Here is a 21,107-nt window from a genome sequence, read left to right on the forward strand (position 1 = left end):
GTCACTCAATTTTGCTGCCGCCGAGGAAAAATAGCCGAGCAGGGAGCCGTTTCTCAGGGTGTCGAGAAAATGGCTCCTGCTTACAAGATCCTCATCCCCCACCCCCACCTATAAAGCCTGCTCCCATCTCCCCCAAACACATTTCCACATGTATGTCTGTCCGGTTTGCCAGGGACATGGAAACTCACACGCACGCACACATATGTTTGCTGACAGACGTGCCCACACACACACTCTCTCATGCACTAATTCACTTTTAGTCACCTGAGCCTGCCAAGTATTTTGTATGGAGACATAAACACCTTTCACTCTGACTCTCTCTTTCCCTCTCTCACACACACACATACACACACACACACACACACACACACACACACACACACACACACACACACACACACACACACACACACACACACACACACACACACACACACACACACACACAAAGTGCTTGATCCCATAAAAAGGGGAAAAACATCCATTTACAGCCAGGGGTCAGTTCAAAGTTTGGACATCCCGCCCCTCTCTCTCCCCCCATCCTCTTCCACATGCAGTCCGGGTGAAAGGGTTACACCCCGGCTGATTTACGACGGCGGAATTGTTCATGGCGAGGATGTGGAATCTGACCTCCTCGTACAGACACACACAAATGCATGCCTGGTCACAGATGCGCACACACGCAATCAACAACACTCATGTCTTAATTTTTGTCTCCCGGCTTCACCTCCATCCATTTTCCTCTCACACAAAACTCCGTACGCGTCAGCGTTCCTCCCTTCCAACCTGCCTACCTCACTTCTCCCTCAATAACCGAAATTTGAACTTTTATGGAAAGGCGGTGGCGGGGGGTGTCTTTTCCACAGCACTTATAAATCCTAATAAATCTATCATAATAAATGTGTAATCCACGGTGTCTGGATGAGGGGAGGCGATACAGAGAGAGGGACAGCCACAGATGACTGGCTGGATTACCAGCGGCTGAAACCAGATCTTCCAAAGCCCCTACCGAGCATTAGCGGGACGAAATCCAATCAGTCTGGAGCTATACTCTTTAACACACACACACACACACACACACACACACACACACACACACACACACACACACACACACACACACACACAAATTGGAAGAGACACACACACATGGAGACACATAGAAGACATTGTTGGAGCGGGGGAAATGTAGATCATCTCCATCCATGAGCGTACAAACATTCTGTGCAACACATTTTCTCACTTGTGGATGAGCATGCTGTCAGTTCTGCACATGTGCAAACACACACACACACACACACACACACACCGCACACACTTAAATGGAAGTTCCAGCTGCAAGCGTCATATAACTAATCCTGGGGAACAGTTGTGAAACATGTAACAGTGACAAGCCAAAGGCAACATCATCTATATCTTGCAACTTGAAGTCAGTAGATTAGCCTCAAGCAACCTCTGGGGGACATAACTGTGTGTGTGTCTGTGTGTGCGTGTTATGTCTTTGTATGAATCCATGTGTGAGAGTGTGCACTGTGGAGCTTTTGCGCAACTGCGCATCCGTGTGACGAAACTGACATGAGCCCTCGGCCTGGACTCCAGGGTGTGCTCCATTACAGCTCCCACACATGCCTGTCTGGCAGGACTCTCAGCTCTCCCACAGGCAGCGCATCCATTCATCTCTATCTTCCTGACCCCAGCTGATATATCAAGCCACTGTGTCCTTAAATTGCCAGTCCAAGCTCTATTCAAGATATTCGCTTTTCCCAGGGAGGGAAATTAGTGATAAAAAAAAACGACACAAAAGGGGCACTTAGCTTACCACCCAAGAGCAGAGCAGTAAAGAAGACCAAGGTAATGATCGGCTATAAGCGGAGGAGAGAAGGGAGGGATGAAGAGAAAGGGCCAGGGTCATAAAATCCATTTGCACAACAACCAGTTACAAAATGGCTAAATGACAAAACAACGGGAGGCTTTGAACGCAACCCCAGGCTAGAGGGCTCTTCTCCAGCTCTGGAGTAGAGGCTGTATTCATGGGGTTATTCTACTAGAATAATTACACACACACACACATACATACACAAACACACACAATCCAGCAGCATTTGTAATGAAGCCTCCACAGATCAATACAACTCATCTAATTCATTAGCTTGAGCGCTAAATATAGCACGTTGCCCCTATCTTCAGCCGAGGCTTCTCATGCCTAATTATGCAAAACTCAAGTGAAATATTGCAGAAAATCATTTCCCACTGCAGAGAATCCATCATCCTCCTCAGTAATCACCCAGCCTTCGCCCAAATTATTCACAGCTTTAATAAACATGTTTTGACACGCAGATTGCCCCCCCCCCAAAAAAAGGAGAAAAAAAAGTACTTCAAGCGCTCAGTGTAACGAACCTGTGCTCTGCATCAAACATAAGCCTGCACACACAACTACAAAGCTTCCCTAACACACACTCTCTCTTTCATACGCACAGAGTCAAGAGACTTACTCGGATTCAGAAGGAAAACACTGGAGAAATCCTAAAATTCAGCAAAAGTAAATGATAAAATTTGAGGAAGTGTCCTGCTATATGACAATAATTGATGAGGTCAAGGGGAAGACGGAAATGTAGCAAAGGCGAGTCTCTTAACTAGAGCTGGGCTATAGATAACCAGAATTACCAATTTAATATAATGTAGAGCTGTTTACTGAAAAACAAGTTGCTATTTTCTACGGCCCTGTTGTAAAGAGGCCGTCACTCCCTCCACGACTGTTATTGCGAAATCATTCTTGGCCTGGGGTCCAGGATTATGGCAAAGCCAATAATCCATATATCTTGCATAAAAACATGTGATCTGCAGCGTCTCACTGGGATCCACCTTGACAGCATTAACAGGGCTGAGAAATATATCGGTATGTCGATATATCAGGCCAACAGAGCAACAGGTCAGAGCAACAGAACGCTTATTTCTTGTCAAATCAATCAATGCTACAGCGGTTATCAATGGAAAGCCTTTAACCTCCACTGATGTTGCACTTTGAGAGAAACGACTAATCTCATTCAACCCACGTCTGAGCGTCTTACCGGCCTGGTTGGTGGTGACGGTCACTGACACCGCCTGCTCCGGCCCGGGGCTCTGAGGGGAGACTCCGTTCACCGCCCACACTTCGAAGGTGTAGTTGGTGTGGGCCTGCAGCTCGTTGATGGACACCCTGGTTCCCTTCAGGCTCAGCTGCTGGGGGCTGAAGTGGATGCCGTTACCGCAGGGTTGACAGCGCCGGCCGTCGGGCCCGCAGCGCTTACACACCACATTGTATGTCAAGTCCTGGCGTCCCCCCGAGCTGCGCGGCGCGCTCCACTCCAGGTTTACAGAGGTCTCGTTCACATTGGAGATGAGGTGGACGGGCGCCGACGGAGGACCTGCGGAGGAGGAAGAATGAGGAGAGAGTTGATGTTATTACCAGGAGTGGTTAGAGAGCAAATGCTAAGCAGGTACAGAGTTACACTAATATTTATTGTGGTCACGACTGGAAAATGGGAGTAGAAAGGGATCACCTGAGGTAGGACACGACAAACCGCTGATCATTATATTAACAGTAAGCCTCTGGTGGAGTCTCCAAAGGCTGCGGTAATTAATTCTTTTCATATATACAAATAACAAAGATGTAAACGTGTAATTGACTGGCTTGCCCATTGATTGGGGGGCTGAGGCTTCTTGCATTCCCTTTTAATGTCCTGTCCATTACAGCGAGGGAGGATCCAATTTCACCTCAGTTAATTCAGCGCGTTAACTGAAATCCAATAGGCCAGCAGATTTCTTTCCCATTCATATGTCGAATCAGCTGGAGGTGGCACGGAGCCCGAGCCCGCTGCTAACAGCAGGACTTTATGGCACCCACTCAATAACTTGAGACAAAGTTTGCTTTGGACCCTGTTATTAAGTTTCTGCTTTGATGTAAAAAAAAAAAAAACGACCCGCTGCAGTTCTATATTAAAGTCGCTCCACAGATATGTGACACAAACTCCCCTGCTCATCAATCCCAATTTACATGTCAGCTCTATTGTAATTAATGTGTTTTTTTGCATTGCTTTCAAACATAAGCAGCGGTAATTGACTTAACGCTCTCTCTCTCTCTCTCTCTCTCTCTGTTTTCCCTCTCTCTCTCTCTCTCTCTCTCTCTCTCTCTCCCTGACTAATGAAGCGCATGCGAGCGGGCTGGGGGGATCGATGCCGGGTGAAATATGAAAGCCAGTCAGTCCACAGACGAATCATTCCACAACGGAAATTAATTATCAGTGTTATTTTTGGAGGAGCAGAGTGGCAATGAGTGATTTCACAGAGACACAGAGAGCAGCAGAGGGGACAGTGTGTAGGGGTGTGTGTGTGTGTGCGCACGTGGTCACCCGAGGAGGAATCCACTGCGCTTTTGTGCACGAGGGAGACGTGGAAGTACAGTTTTAACCCGCCGTGCGCACGTCTTCACACGGCGCTCATACTGTATGTGTGCGAGCTGGAGTTTTGAGTAGTGGCGCCAGCATTAGTTTGGCAGCTCGTGCTGAATGAACAAATGCTGAGGCTGAGAGGAGAGGGACAGAAGGAGAAGACAAACACCGTCTGTTCATCCACTGCTGAGCGAGGAGCGAGTGGGGCTGGATGGATTGGATGGATGGATGGATGGAGACAGGAAGGGGACAGATATGGATGATGGGAGGCGAGGGGCGGTGTCGCTAACTGAAAATGACCTGAGGGGTCACTAACAGCCCACGACACAGGCAGGGAGAAGAGAAGATGCAGACTACACTGTGTTAATATTAGCTTCACTCAGCTTCCCCCTTCCAACCGCAGCCTTCGATGAAAACCTATTAATAAATTCTCATTAAAAATTGTGATAAAGCACTGCGCCACCCCACCCTCCCTCCCTCACTCCCCCTTTTCTCCCCTGCTTTTTCTCCCCCTCACCCACTTTCCCTCCCTCGCTCTTCCACCTCATTCCCTCCATTCGCTTCTCAGATGATGGGAGCAAGTTACAGATGGGGTTTCTAAATTAAGGTGCTACACTCACTTGTCATCATAATGGCGCCTTTGTCAGTGTGCTAGGTTCAACTAACCTCTACTACCTTTTAATACTCAATAGCATGCTGTCTGAAGTAGGCTATAAAGCTATAATCCAGCTGATACCTGGACTTCAGATAACAGAACAAAGGTGACAAATGTTTCAATGTCAATGTGTCTGTCCTGATGAAAATACAGAGTACTGTCCAAATTAAAGATATTTGTTCTTGTTTTTTTTACATACAAACACAAGTAAAAGAGGTTTAAGGAATTAAAAGTAAAGAATGAAGGTTGATATTATGGGAAATAAATTTTATTCATTGTTATTGTAACTATGAAGCCGGAGCCAGGAAGTCGTTAGCTTAGCTTAGCAAAAGGAGTTCGGCTAACTGTCAGAAAGTAGAGGGGAACATTTTACTCTTTGGTTTTTGCAAGAATTAAATAAGTGAGATATAACAACATAATGACTGAGCTTTAGAGGTATTAGCGTAAGTATTAGGTATTTTCCTTCAGCCAGAGCCAAGCTTTCCGTCTTTATGCTAGGCTAAGCTAACCGTCTCCTGGCTCCAGCTTCATATTTAACGTTCAACTCTTGGAAACAAAGCAAATACGTGTATTTCTAAAGACGTGAAACTATTCCTACATCCTCAAAAATATACTTAATATACAAAGATATGTGTGTCTGTTGGCAGGTGTGTGTGTGTGTGTGTGTGTGTGTGTGTGTGTGTGTGCGTGTGTGTGTAATCACTTCAAAAAGATTTTGTTTGTTTGTTGCTATGACAAGAGTTGCAACACTGTAATATAACTTTATGACTGTATAAAGTCTTAAACACATTCCACCACGTCAGAGCTTCTCCAGACATTACACACACACACACACACACACACACACACACACACACACACACACACACACACACACACACACACACACACACACTACCTTTGGCTGTACCTGTCGCTCTCCCAGAATGCACCGGTGGGAGCAAGGGAGCGTGGGAGAGCCGTCGGCTGTGACTGACACCCCATAATTAATCCTAGGAGAGAGAGCGGCAGGGGGAAGTGGGAGCGAAACACTCAAGACAACCTTGGTACAACGTTGGCTCAACCTGGCCTTAAAATTCAAAAACTCCTTATGGGTGGAATCCCGGGGGAGAAAGTTTCTCTTGAAGAAAGTTGGTGCTTTCTTTCCCCTCCTCTCCTTTTCGCTTCGTTTACGGCCTCGCACTTCGCTCAGAGCCTCGTTTCTTTCTTTCCAGTCACGCTTTCACTTCCATTTCCCTCCTTCTTTAATCTGTCTTTCTCATTTTTACTCCGCTCCCATTCTGCATCTTTCCTCTCTGCGTGTTCTCCTTTCATCCCTCTCTCCTTCTGTCTCTTCCCATCAGTAATTGTTAGCCGAGTGCTACACAGGGGCCGAGGCAGCGAGCAGGCAAAATTGGCCGGAGCATCGACCCCTCTATTACCATCCGGCTGGGATTCATTCAACGCCCCCCTCGAGTCCTACCCACTCCATGTTCATTCCTCACTCCGTCCCTCCCTCTTCCTGTCAAACCGCTGCTAAGAAAACTGGGGGAAAATCTGAGAAACGCATCAAGAGCCAACAGAAACCCCAAAATGGAGAACAACTCCCTCCTTATAACCTGAACGCAGCGGAGAAACCATCTCCCACGGGTGTCTGTCCCTGGTCCTCATTACCGCCCTGTGGTGTACGTGTGTGCGTTCATACTCACATTTATTCATGTGTATTACAGATTTTGCCCTAAGCGTATTTTAATATTGTACCCTCAACTGTTTGCTTATTGTGCTAAGGAGATGTCTTGTACCTGTTGAATGTCTTAAAAGTTATACATGGGTCTCAGGAGGCGCAACAGCCTTGACGTAAATGAAGAAAAATGAAGAAAAAGCAGGTGATTTACAAGGAAGAATAAAAGTTACAACAACACAAGTACAATAAAATATGCAGCAACAAGCCAGGAAACACAAAAGCAAGAAGGAAACATAAAAACAAACTATAAAAAGCTGTCAACAGGTTGTTACAGCAAAGAAAATATCCAAAAATCTGTTTTTAAGAAGTGATAGAACTCATTTATCCTGCCAGGTTCCTGAGGCGAGGATGATCCAAGGTGTGGTAGGCAAACAATTGGATCGTGCCGTGTTTCTAATCTAGAGAGCGAGTGTTTTGATCAGTCGTTAATCGGCGATCAAAAGAACAATCACCGCAAGAGAGCAAAGACGCGAGAAAGGCACTGACAGACAGAATACAGCGGCAGCAACCAGGCCTGCGCACAAGCAGGCACACAATGACACAATTACACTACATCCAGTTTTAATCTTCATCTTGCATCGCTGGACCCCGAGCTAAGAGAGGAAAAGCATTTTCAATTACCCGTAGACACACACACACACACACACACACACACACACACACACACACACACACACACACACACACACACATACAGACATGCTCCCCAATTACCAGAGATGTTGGCTCTTTCCCAGCCTGACCTTCAGCAAGTCAAACTAGGAAATGACTTTAAGAGGGGTTTTTTTTTTTTCTTCATCTGCTCTGTTCGTGACTCTGAGTGGATTTAGAGAGAGACTGTGAGTGACAGCTGTAATTACAGAGCTCTAACATGTGGGTGAGAAATAAAAAAATATATTTTTTAAATGCACAAGGAATGAAAACAGCGTACGACAGACGGGGTGAGAGTTCAAAGATCAACGCTGCTGACGAGGCGGGGCAAAGGTCGGTCAGAGAGTCCGTCTAATGTTCACTTCCTCGCCGCGGAGTTAGGAGCGGGGTAGAAATTGCATAGCAGGGCCCAATAAAATGAGCTAACTAATGAGCTTTGACAGCTGTTGCTTGCAGCAGCCATGCTCACATGCCACAATGACTAACAGGACAATGGAGATGAGCCCCCGTCCCTTCCATTTAAAGAGCGGTAGTAACCTAATATATTAGTGATGTGGCAAAACAGGGGGGGGGGGGGGGGGGGGGTTAGCAGTAGGCCTCATGTTTAATTATCTAAGGATTTATTTATTATTATTAAAATTAAACAAGTATTAAAAAACAGGTAAAACTTGTATTAGTTCAGACATATTGGTTTTTCTTTCATTTTTCCTCTTTGATTTCTGTTACAGGAAGCTGAACACCCAGGAGAAATGTGTTTGCTGAAAATAATATTATACGCTAAAAAAAAAGTGTCTTGTTGCAGCAACAGCTTTTGGAATATGTTTGTACATAAAATGTAATTTATTTTTCAGTCATTTTTTTCACTGCTCTGATCCCTTTTAAGTGTATCTGCATGAAAAATGTAGTTAATAATGAAACTGAAGAGCCCTGTTCAGTGTTTAAAAAGCCTATAAACTCCCACCATACATCTGACATGCCCTGGAGCAAAGACTTTGTAGGGCTGCAACTAATATTTATTTAAATAATTGAATAAGCTGGTGATTATTTTCTCAATTAATCATTTAAAGGTTTGATCCTTAAAACATCAGAAAACTGTAAAACATGCTCAGCACAGTTTCCCAGAGCCGAAGGTCGTTTCATCAAAGTGTCTTCAAAGGTACAAACATATTCACTTTTACTTAAATGTAAGACAAGAAAAATGTAGTTAATAGTTACACGTGGAAAAATGGAAAAATTAACATCATAAATCTTTCACAGACTTTTGGGGGTCAAGTGGGCTGAATTAATGAGATGGACCAGGATCAATAGATAATGTAATAAAGTGACTGTTTATGTAATGTCTAACTAAGAAAAAGTGGATTTAGTGTCAAGTTACTTTTATGTTTTTGGCATTTTCACTTAAAAATTGGTTTGAATTATTAATCAAATTTTTAAAAAAGTGGCCGATTATTTCCATGTCGGACTATTTCGATTGATCAGATAATCACTGCAGAACATTGTTTCATGTTTCTGGGACTGGGAGTTTGCACACAAGTCGAATGGCTAATTTTTTTTCTATTTGCTTGAAATAAAGTCAAAGCAAACTCTTTTGGTTTAGCGACACTTGGAAAAACAGTAAAAATAACCCCAGATGTAGCCAAAATTCAAAAGGGTTTTTGCAGATTACCACATAACACAAGTAAAACATTGACTCATATTCCTGATCATGACAATGTTCCACAATAGAGCCTTGTTTATTATCTTGCATAGATACCGTACAACAGGGGAGCAATTAAAGGCCGTTCAGTTTTGTTGCTGCTTAGACAGTTAAGTGTCGGGGGGGGGCCGCAGCTCGTCTGATTCAATAAATTGTTTCGCTGAGTGATGAATCCACAGGAACCTGACAGATCATCGGGGCCAAATGACGAGCCAACTATGAGCTAAGCAACTTACCACAGATGTTTTGGTTGTTAAAACGGCTTCATGACACAAACGTGTGTCGTATGAAAGTATGAACACTGTTGTTTTTTTTCCTGGGAAAATTTGGGTTTTTCTTTTTGTTCTCTGTGTGCGTACTGTATTTTTCTACCACTGCGTGACTCAGAAAGAATGAGTCCTAAAAAAAAAGAATTAGTATCATTATGCAGCAAGATTGTTAACAACATTTGTTATCACAGTCGTGGTGAGTCAGGGGGGAGGACAGGGGTCGACTCACACAGCCGGATAGAGGAAAGCGAAGACACACACTGAGAAATGTTACACTGACTGAACACCTTCCTTCAGCTCGATGCATTCCTGTAATTGCTTCCTTTTTTCTTTCTCCTTGGCACCTTAACCCCTCGTTCTCTATCAACTTCTTATTCATTTTCTGCGTACATCTTCTGCTTCCCACCTGCCCTTGTTTTTCCACCTTTGTCATCACCTCCCGGCGTCTCAGCCAACATTTTATCTCTATTTGCTTTTCCCCATTGTTCCTGCCCTCCTCTGCTGTTTTGCAGTCTCTCTGTGGAAGACTGAATCTGGGATGCAGCGGTTTAATACCCTTATTAGTTCTCTGTCACCATGACTGATCACTAAGTACCACCTGGAATCAAAAGACACCTATTAAACCAGCAGCCGCCTGCTTTATGTGTGTGCAGAAAGGCTGTCTCTGTGTGTGTGTGAGGGGATAATTTAGGCTGACACTGCATGAGAGCGGGAGAGGGAGAGAATCTGTGACCATGTTTAAGTGAAGGCAATCACTCTGTGTGTGTGTGTGTGTGTGTGTGTGTGTGTGTGGCTTCTTTTAGTATTGTGTTACAAATACACTATGCAGCAGCATGCTTAGCAGGATAGATTTACAGAGCACTGTAAACCATAGCCTATAATGGCACACTGCTAATACAGCCGTAGCCTATGTCTTGTACTTACGGGTGCAGGCCATGGATGCCGGGTCTGTTTCCGAGCGAAAGTATCCCTTGTCGCAGACGCAGGAGGTGGATCCCTCCCTGACGGAGTAACTGTGGAGTGGACACTTGGAGCAGGAGCCATCAGTGGCCAGAGCGCGGTAGTAACCGATCTTACAGGCTGAAAGAGAACAGGGACACAGAGGGGGGGAGGTTTGGTTAGAGGTGACGTCGACACGAAACATCAGCTGAGCGTTGCTTTGAACTGAAATACGATGAAAGTTCAAGAGTCTTACAGTCATGCTAGCGGCTTTGCAAGCACAGCTAAATGCTAATATCAGAATGCTAACATGCTCACACAGACACACTGATGTTTAGCACATGTGATGTTTACAGTTTTACCATCTTAGTTCAGACAGATAGCCTGCTAACATTAGCTAATCACAGCTGAGACTGATGGGAATGTAATTAGCTTGAAGGTATTTAAATCAGAAAAAAGAAATATAGCTGGCAAATCAAACTTCAAATCAATGACGGCGCTAGATGAAACGTCAAGTGATCACAAAGTCAAATAATATTCCCTGGAAATCAGTTTGGAAGCCACATCCAGAATAAGTGTCACGATTGAAGTTGATAGAAGTGGCTGTCTGTGGTTTTGGTAATGAGGAACTGGTGCCACAGCATTGCACTTGACTTCAAAAAGAAAAGAATCATTTTGCCCATTTTCCCCCAATTAGCAACAGGAAACAAAACGTTGCCCAGAGGCTTCTTCTTCTCCTCTCCCCAACCCTTCCTCCCTTTGTCCTACATTTCCACCTTCAAGGCTTTCTCCCCTTTCTCCTTTCTCACGAACCTGCGTTCTATTATCAAAGACAACAGAACAGGAGTAAAGGGCGCGATTTCCTCTGACAAAAACACAAGATCAAATAACTACCGCGTGTCTTTCTCACAAATTTAAGCTATGCTCTTCTGGCAAGACTTGGAGCCGCAGTGAAACCGGAGCCGTTGGCATTTCAGACCATTTAACAAACAAATGCCACCACACTTGGCACACCAGGAGCTCTGTCACTCTCACGTGGCTGTATTCACTCTGCAAGGCCTCACACACACACACCTTCACACACACACACACACACAACTCAGTCTGAAATTGTAACCTAAGTGAAACTTTTCCTTCTTTTGGCGACAGTGCTCGCCTTTCTCTTGAGTGACAGTTTGATTGGAGGGCTCGTCTTTCAAGGAGTTTCTCCCTCGTCTATCCATTTCTGTAATTGCCAGGGAAGCCTAACGGGGTTATATTTCACCCCCTGAGCGCTGAACCAGAAGAGGAGGACAAAAGAACAATTCTCTGAGAGGTGCGGCGCAGACAGTCGCGACACCGATTGGACCAAATAGCCTGTCAGTCAGCGGAGCCGCCGTGTGCTCGGCAGTGGGCAGCAAATGGCATCGAGGCTGAAGGGTTGTCGTTTTGGGTTCTGGTAGAGTAGGTAGTGCTGGCAGTTTGTGTGAGATTTTATGTGTGTGTGTGTGTGTGTGTGTGTGTGTGTCTTGTTATGATGTCAAAAGACCCACTGGAGACAGATGGGTAAATTCATTCCCAATATAAATCAGATAATTACACACTTTTAGTCTGCAGGGGTACAAGCGACTCTGCCATTCAAGCACATACACAACCCAGATCTAAAAGTGCATATGAAAGTCATGGGTTTCAATGCCACAGTCATAAATACATCAGGGGATCCTACATACAAAAGAGCAGTCACATAAACAAACTCCCACATGTGTTCACCACACTAGAAATCAAATCAGTGCCTGCCCACATACACCGCAGCGAGGAGGAAGTCCGCACTCCAACAAAAACACACATTCCACCGACCATGCGACATCACACGTACAAACAGCAGAGGAAATCCACAAACCCCACCTCCCCTTAAAAAATACCGGGAAATCCCTCTTTTAGAGGCGTAATAAAGTCAGGCTTCTTTGCCCCGAAGCCGCTCCTCTGCAGCAGCTGGATTAGCGTAGCGTGGCGTTAACCGAGCCGGGGCTAGCTGCTACCTGCTGAGCCATTCTTCGCCTGTTCCCACTCAGTCAATCAGGGCTAAATCCCTGCCGCTTCACTCGCTAACGCTAAGCTAAGGGCCTCTTTGATTGTAGCCTGCAGGGGTGCGTGAAGCCTTCATTTCTTTTCTTCACAGTTTCAAAAAAAAAAAAAAGAGGAGAGATTAGTCGGGAGGCACTTTGTGTTATCTCTCTATCTTTAAGGCGATCTCTCAATGCCCAGGCTCATCAGTGGAGACAGAGGGACAGTGGGATTTATGGGTATTGTTTAAGAGGGTTTCGACCGCTTCAGGTGACAAAACACAAAGTTGCTGTGAAGGTTTGTACATGTGCGCTGACCAGGAAAGTGTCCAGAGTTGAATGTGGGGTCAAGCAGCTGTTTGAGATGATGCCCCCTTTGCTAAAAGCTGGAGGGAGAGTTAATTGACTCCCATGCTTCACAGCCTTTGGGCCTGAGCCTCTTTAAGGAGACACAGTCTAAGAGCAGGCTACCTCAAACTGTGCACGGTTGATGAGTTTTTCACTCGTCAATTATTAAGCTGTCCCAGGCTGACCCCACAGTCCCCAACCGGCTGTCCCAGGATTCTTTGCACAGCTCCAAATCCCTGTTTGCCACAGACGGGCTCTGGCATCTTCAACTGCGGTTTGAAACTCTGCATTTCGAGAAATTGTGTTTGAAAATGTGATGTCAACATACGAGGGCTTGTTTACAGCAGCGACTGCCCTGCAGAAAGGAACAGTCGAGGGGAAAAGAGAGGTCTATATCCAAGTAAAGCTGGGGAATTTGCTTCCTATTAGCAGTGTGAGTGTGTGTGTGTGTGTGTGTGTGTGTGTGTGTGTGTGTGTGTGTGTGTGTGTGTGTGTGTGTGTGTGTGTGTGTGTGAGGGAAGAGAGAAGAGACCGCAGTAGTGGGTGGTCCAAGAGACCGTGGCTTCAGAGAGGAATCTCCCTTAAGACTTGCTGGATTTATCACTGTCCGGGCCAGCAGTGGCAAACCCACACACACACACACACAGACAGACACACACAAATACAGACACAAATGAACACACATGTATTTAGTTTTTATGGGATCTGAGCTGAGAAGCCCTCATCATGTCCTCTCATACAGCTCTCAAAAAAGTCTAACCCTATTTTTCCACACCATCTTTTTTAAACTGTCTCCTACTTCGCTCCCTGTCACTCTTCAGCTCTTCAGCTCTCCTCCGTTATTTTTCCCTCAGTCTCCTTCGCCCTCTATCTCCGTCTCCCACTCTCCTAGGCTTTCTCTCTGCAGGCCTCCTTTCAGACAGAGAGGGGTTTGTCAGGTGCCAAATCCCTGAGCCGAGAGATCAAAGGCAGACAAAGAGACTGGTGACTTACTGTTCTATTCTGGAAAGGCAAAAAATGGAATCCCTCATAGACTGGGACATCGCATTCTTCCCTCTTTTCTCCCCCGGCAGTTCTTTCACTCATTCAATCCTCTTCTCTGGCTTTAGTCCTTTTTCCCTTTTGTCAGTCTTCCCCCTCCCCGCCCCTTCCACATCCCGGTTGTCTCTAAGCTAAAGCACGTTTGGAGGAAAGAGGGGGGGGGGGGGGCAATAAGGGTGGAGGGAGAGGGTTGTTGGGAGTTAATGAGTAGTTTTGTCCGTGTGGTGGGGATTTGCCGGCTGATTTGGCTGCACGGCGCGAGGGGAGGGGGAATCGGCAACTTCTGCTCAAGACAAAACCTTCAACGTGAAAAAAAAAAATAGGAGCGCACAAAAAAGCTAATGATACAATGATAGCTACCCACACGCGAGACAACTATAACCCAGCTACGTTCTCCTCTGAGTAGTAACAGCCTACACACCGGGCTTTGAACAGCCGTGGATGCTCCGCCAAATAAAACCACATGTACCCACGCACCCACCCACTGCAGCCCACCTCGGGTGACCCGCATGGAAAGCCTGATAGGCAAGTTATTCTGCAGCCTACACAACAAAGTATCCAATACACCAGGGACTGAAAGCATGAGAGCAAACTTGCGCTACAATAGCCATCCAAAAAACCCCAGGAATATAACACCCAGCACACGGCACACAATAACCAGGCCTGCCCAGGCAGAACAATTGCCTCTCTTGTAATCAAAAAAAAGAGAGAATTAAGTTCAAACTACGGCATTTTCTCTCCTTTCAGGGCTGCGCTTTATCTTCTTTGGGTGATGAAAACTCGGTCACTCTTTTTTAGTCATAACAGACAGCGAGCGCTCTTCAGAAGAGCAGTCAGAGGCGTCCTCACAAAGCCGCTCTTTCAAAAAAATGAAGCGATCGGCTTTCAGGACCTGAGGGCAAGGATAGTCTCTCCTTCTCCCGCACCTCCAGGAGCCAGAGATCTCTATTCAAACCTGCCTTTCTGCCATATCCCTCTGCCTTTTGTGTCTCTTCTACCTCTTTTTTTTTTTCTCCTTTTCTCCCAGTGGAAAGCAGCTCGTTGCTCAGGTAAGACTCCTGCTAGAAAAGGGATTGTTATTCCAGCAGTGCTTTGTTTACCCTCTGGCTGCAGTCCCAAGCTGGGTTTAAAAAAGAAAAAACACTCAAAAGTCTTGGATGTATATATACCGTCTATTCCCCACACAGACATGCATACAGATGACCCACACACACATCAGTGCACCTGAGCCATGGGCACATTAGCAGGGATAACTAGCTGCTGACCGTTAACATCTGTCACCGGAACAGCAGGAGAGCGGAGCAGGTTAACTCATTAATTCCGTCACTGGGGGTTATTAATTACCTCCGGCCCTGACGGCGACACACAGCCACACGGCCGGCGAAAGCCATCAGCGTGATGGATGAGGGACACACGGCCACCGAAACTGATCACCATGATTGATGACATACACTCGACACACATCTTGACCTTGACCCGGTGGGGGTGAGAAAAAAAAAAAAAAGGGTCGCATACTTTAAAATGCAAAACCAAACAAAAAAAAAAAGTCTGGGTTGACATCCCGACCGGTGTTAATGAAGGCTAAGAACAAAAGCCAGCGAGGCTAACAATGTTAATAACACACGGGCTAACCTTGCTGACAATCACCGCAGCTCTGCTCACAGTGGCCTGTACCAAGGAGCGCAGGAGTTGCCAGCAGTTTGTCTGTCAAACGCCGGATGATTTATAACTGTATTTTTAGCAGCACCAATCCATCATGCAAGAGCCACCCAGGACGCTGCCCTAATTAAAATGTCCGCAGCAGCAGCAGCCAAAGAACCAGATGAGCAAAACAGGTTGAGAAAAAAAGACCCTGAAAGCACAAAAATGAAAGTGATGTTCACTAACATTTATGCTGCTTTTTTTTTTGCCATTTTGAACCAAATTCAACACCAGAGTGCTACCTAGCATGCACTATTGTACATGTTCACAACTGATGTGTCCACATATGGTGTCACAGTGTATAAACCCTCATGTACAGGCCAAACAAACCATTTCCTGAGCCATTTTTTTTGTTAAGGGTGCACCGTGGTGGCACCTGTATTGTTACTGTTTGGATTGCATAACTGCAACAAAAAATACAAAAAACTGAAATATTGTTCTGAAGACTTCCTGCGAACCGAGGCCTCTGCGTTCTTATTGACACGTAGGCCTCAACTTCCTCCCTAATTCCTCCAGCCTGGCCATGAGTAGGAATATTAGCACAATGGTCATATCGCAAAAATCTAAAGTATTCCACCCAGCCACTTCAGAATGGACCAGGACCCCTCCTTAAAAGAAGAAAAAGAGGCACAGGGTGCTGAGGTGACTGTAAAGAGACATAGAAAAAAAAGGGCAAAGTGCACAGAGAGGAGACATCAAACTGGACAGAGACGTGCAGAGAGATGGACGGATCAGGGAGGGGTGCAGACAGCAAACAGATCCATCTTTGTTTCCTGGACCTGTTTGACTTGGCTACGCTGGGTGTGGGGCCACTCAGATTCCACTTTTGCACCCATGCCAGATCCGCAAGGGGTGGCACCACCCAAAGCCCGGGCACAGGGCCAACCCAATAAGGACCTTTTGTGACCTCAGATTCACACAGCAGGTGGGTAATGGACTTTAATTCAAGGCAAACAGGACAGAGATATATACACAAACAGAAGCTTACAAACCTGTGCACACCTGCACACTCTCAGGTATTCACACAAAGCCCTTCAAAGGCCCTCTGGACTACACAGGTGCACGCTGCAATACCATGCATGCAAACACACTCCACCAAACAGGCTTTGTGTAAGCACGGGGACGGGAGCACAGCGGGGACGATGGGAGGTAAACAAACTCAGTCAAGGTATTGTCTTGGTCCAATTTCCCCAAAGTCCCCATGGGCTCAAATCTCATGGTGGACATGTGTGTGTGTGTGTGTGTGTGTGTCTGCATATGTGAGTGTTAGCAGGCAGCGTATCTTGCATACTTTCCTGACATTGTTTACAATGAAAAGAGCCGCATTTCAATTCAATCATGAAAGAAAAGGAGGCAGAGAGGTGGTGGTGGTGGTGGTGGGGGGGGGGGGGGGGGTTGTCTATGCTAATGATGTTGTGCAAGGGGACACTCACATGGGCACACACCGCAAAACAATTGGGAGAACCAAACCATTCTACCCACAGTGAGTCAAGGAGAATGGGGCAGGAAAAGGGAGGATGTGTGAGGAGAGCGCGCACAAACACACACACTAAGAATAGGTGAAGAGGAAGAGGAAGCGATAGGGAGGTAGTCTCAACGGGGCCTCATGCAATTCTGTAAACAAGTGTAAACCACGTGTCGCGCTGTAGCACAAATACATAACAAATCACTGCGATCCAGCACAATGCAACGTTCACAATGCAAACTATTGTTAACTCATTATGACTCAATTTTTAATCATTGGTGACTTGCATGTGTTGTGTGGGATTTGTTTCTGCAGTATCAAAATAAACTGTATCTTAAATGCTGTCCAGGTTTTTATAGCTGCCTGACAAGTGGTAGAGTAACGTATAGCTTAATAAAATGAAGAAAGAAAGAAGATCTGCATATTGATAATATGACACAGTTTTGATTTTCATTTGGTTATTTTATCTTTTTTTTATCTTATCTAATCTAAAATCTTGATATAGATTCAAAATAAAATCAAAAATTCCACACACCTGAGGACTTAGCTCAGAGAACTGTTGTGGCGAACATCAGCATGCTAACACGCTCACAACATAGATTTACAAGATTTGCATTAAAGGTGGAGTAAGCAATTCGGGAGAAAGACCCACTGGCATTTGACCTGCAAGCACCAACAAAGTGTGAAGGGAAAGTAGGGCTGGACGATATGACCTATAATCTCATTTTCATTACGTATTTATTTGTGTATTGTTTCGATTCTTCTTTTCCCCCATTTAGTCGATAAAATGTCACGAAATAGTGAAAAAGTTCCCGCAGCCCGAGCTGATGTCATCAAATCAAGTTTTCCCCTAAATAAACACAAAAAACAAAAAATATTTTGTTTACTTGCAAAAAGTTGCAGATTCGCAAAGTTAAAATGCTGCAACTGGAGAAAAAGTTGGTATTTTTACATGAACAAGATGATTTTAGTGTCTATCACTTATTTAATTAATCATTCCAGCTCTAATCAAGATTATTGGAGCTACTTACTGAACAATTCCTGCAACTTTATCTTCATATTCTTTTATGCATCAGTGCCTGTTTTATTCTCATTCTGGCTCATTTATTTACATTATTACATTAGTCAAACATTAATATGATCTGCTTTCCACAGGTGTGCAACCTCAGGTGACCACGACTGTACTAGAGTCTGACATCATAACCACATAGTCATATCATGTACACCTCAGAGCCAAAATAAACCTTTACCTCCGTATCATGTAGCCTGGGATCCAGATAAATATGGAAACAACAATGGGAAACCAGCAGCGGTGCAGTTGGGGATTTTTCAAACGACAAACAACCCAGATATCTAAATATAAATATTTATTATTGGATGTGATCAAATACGATGACATAACGGTGAATTCACCCCCCCCCCCCCAAAAAAAAAAAAAAACCTCAAAAAGAGTGAGTCTAGGTGGCTCCACTGCACCCTGGAGAAAATCAGATTAAACACACATGTGACATATGGTACACTCATCTGTCAACACTTAAGTGCGCATAAACACACATACAAAACTTTAATCGCCGAGCTGTCTGTGGTCACAGGAGCAAGTTTAACATCAACCCTCGTCAGTTTCTCAGAAGCGGCGCGGTGGGTTATGAGGAGGGGCTGGAGCGGGTCGACTTACGGCTGAAAAGGAAGGTATTTTTAGGCTGTTTGTTTAGGTAATCTACTTGTAGCTCCCAGACGACAGCCTGTCTGGGGCCTCAAAACACCTTCTATTGTGCATGTGTGTGTGCATGAGGGTGTGTGTCCCTGAGAAAGTCGTGCACAACATTGCGTCTCTGCATTGTGTGTGTCTAAATGTAGAGTGTGTGTGTGTGTGTGTGTGTGTGTGCGGGCACTCTGGCAGGGTACATAAAAACTTTCCTGGGTCACTAGCTCTTCAACAGCTCATGTCAGCCCAATGACGGTCTGCTGGTCTCCACTGTGGCTGTCACTGCTTTAACCTTTGACCTCTGCTGGTGTCACTCAGGCCTCCCTCACTCCAGACCACTTTCCCCTTCTCCTCTCTCTCTCTCTCTCTCTCTCTAAAAACAGGATCAAGGTTGCCGTTGTCGAGGAAGCGATAGCCCCTCTCGACTGGAAACTGTGTCAGCTCCTTTTCGCGTGGTGTGGCTTTGCGCGAGGTGTGTGTGTGCGCGCGCTTTCCCAAGTTAGTAGCGTGAACGTGTGTGTCCGCTGACTTTGTTGCAGGGTGTATGCGCTGCCCTCCTCCCTAACCCCAGGCTAGTTGAACCTGGCCTTGCAGGGGTGGTGGTGGTTGTGGTGGGGGCACGGGGTGTGTAACAGGACCCCGAGGTTAATGGCTGCTGCTTAGACAGGGTTACTCTGCTAATGTGTAACGTTTTAGCCTTTAGCTTTGATGTGAGGACAGACACACAGGCGCTGTGATGACGGGAAGAGGCAAACAAAAGAGGCGTGAGATTCAGAAGTGTGTGGGCCCTGCCGGTTACTCGAGTTTCTGTGTCATGTTTTGTATTTCTTGGACTCCCCCGGCTTCTTTCACCCATGGTATGTGTACTCCTCTCTTCCTGCCCTCGCCGTTATCTCTCCTTATCTTTATGGTTTCTTTCGCCACTTAAGTTGATGCTCCACTCTTGGCAGCTTTGTCAGTGATCTGCGCAGCACCAATGCTCCGCAGAGCTGCCAAAAATGTGTCCATGACTTCCTTTACTCTCTCGCTACAAACTGCCAATATTGTATTTTTACAGACCAAAGGATCTACGTCGCATCAACACATGGTTCTTTTGCCATTTAAACGTCCCATATTTTACACTTAATTGAAGTGTTGATCCATGAGAAGATATATTTGTGCTTTTAAGAACCAAAAACCATCTTAATTTAGTTTTACATCTCCTCTTTCAGGCTTTTCTCTGGAGCTTTAGTAACAACAGGTCGGTGAGCCAATCAGAGGAGAGGAGGCTCTGAGCCTCTCTTCTGATTGGCTGACTGTTTTTTGAGTGATCTAATAAAAAATATATCAGATTTCAGGTAAAACACTCAAGAAAAACTAAATCCTGCAAGGTTTGGATGGTGGGTCCAGGTGGGCGGGGCTTGGGACACAGCTGAGAGCTGTGACTGATTTATTGTGACATCACAAAGTTGCAGGAAGTCCTTATGGCTCGTTTTAAGGCTCAGTTTCTGAATACAGGCTGTGTGCATTTCTCTGTGGACTGAACGCTTTGATACTTTCACAGTATTAATAAAGAACCGAGAGCTGATCTATAATCAAAGAAGACAAGGACATCTACCTTTATACTCTATGGGACCCTTAAATTGCTTAACAACTATATTCAGTATTCATTGATCTGGGTAGTCATAGTAACAGTTTTTCAAAGGGACTAATTCCTCAGTCAGTGAGGTGAACCTGCTCTACAATACACACAGGTAGTGATATTGACAGTAATATCAACCACAGCTGCTGGAGGTCGCGACACAACCACACTGGGCTTGTTCAAAGAGCGATCACCGTCTGTACCCATAACCCCCCACTGCACCTTTCACATCTCCAGTCGTTTATCAGGGCCATTAGACAGGAGTCAATTCATCTTTCTCTCTCCTTTACTCTGCGCACACACACACCCTCTGTCACACACATCCATGCCTCCGTTTCATTCCACTCACTTCTTCTTCTCTCTATCTCCATCCTATCTGTCGTTCTGTTTTCTCTCTCTCTCCTCCTCCTCTTTCTTCTTCCCTTCACATTCCTCAGGTACAAGCTGCGAGCCTTCAAGGGATGACGTTTTCTTTTTCTTTTTTCTTTCCCCTCCCTCCTCTTGCAGCAGTATTTGACTGCTCACTGCAGACCAGGAAGGATCAAGGTTTCTAATCCCGAGGACGTGCCTGAGCATGGACACACCTCTGCTTTTTGGTTGGAGATCTGCAGCTTCGGATTGCCCCCCCGGTGCTGCGGGACTTCCACATCCCCAAATTACATTTCAGCTCTCCTGCAGAGAGGTTACACCCCACGGCGTGTTTGATACACGTGTAGTTTCCATGCCGGCGCACATACACATGTAGTCACAGCAAGAGGTCAGCCACCTGATCTCTGAGTTCTGGGCTGAAACCAGCGAGAGGTGTGAAGTGATTCACAATGTAC

General features: G+C 45.5%; 1 protein-coding gene across 2 annotated transcripts in view; it reads right to left on the minus strand.

Annotated features, from left to right (window-relative positions):
* Window positions 1-21,107, minus strand: part of epha4l (eph receptor A4, like) — a 58,322-nt gene that overhangs the window by 23,321 nt on the left and 13,894 nt on the right. For both annotated transcript variants that reach the window (XM_056373585.1, XM_056373584.1), the window contains exons 4-5: window positions 10,346-10,501; window positions 3,069-3,404 (exon numbers count right to left, since the gene is read on the minus strand). In XM_056373585.1, coding sequence (XP_056229560.1) covers window positions 3,069-3,404; window positions 10,346-10,501 — 492 coding nt within the window. The remainder of the gene's footprint in view (window positions 1-3,068; window positions 3,405-10,345; window positions 10,502-21,107) is intronic.

The sequence above is a fragment of the Seriola aureovittata genome, chromosome 4 (assembly GCF_021018895.1).
Source record: "Seriola aureovittata isolate HTS-2021-v1 ecotype China chromosome 4, ASM2101889v1, whole genome shotgun sequence".
NCBI classification, from domain to species: domain Eukaryota; kingdom Metazoa; phylum Chordata; class Actinopteri; order Carangiformes; family Carangidae; genus Seriola; species Seriola aureovittata.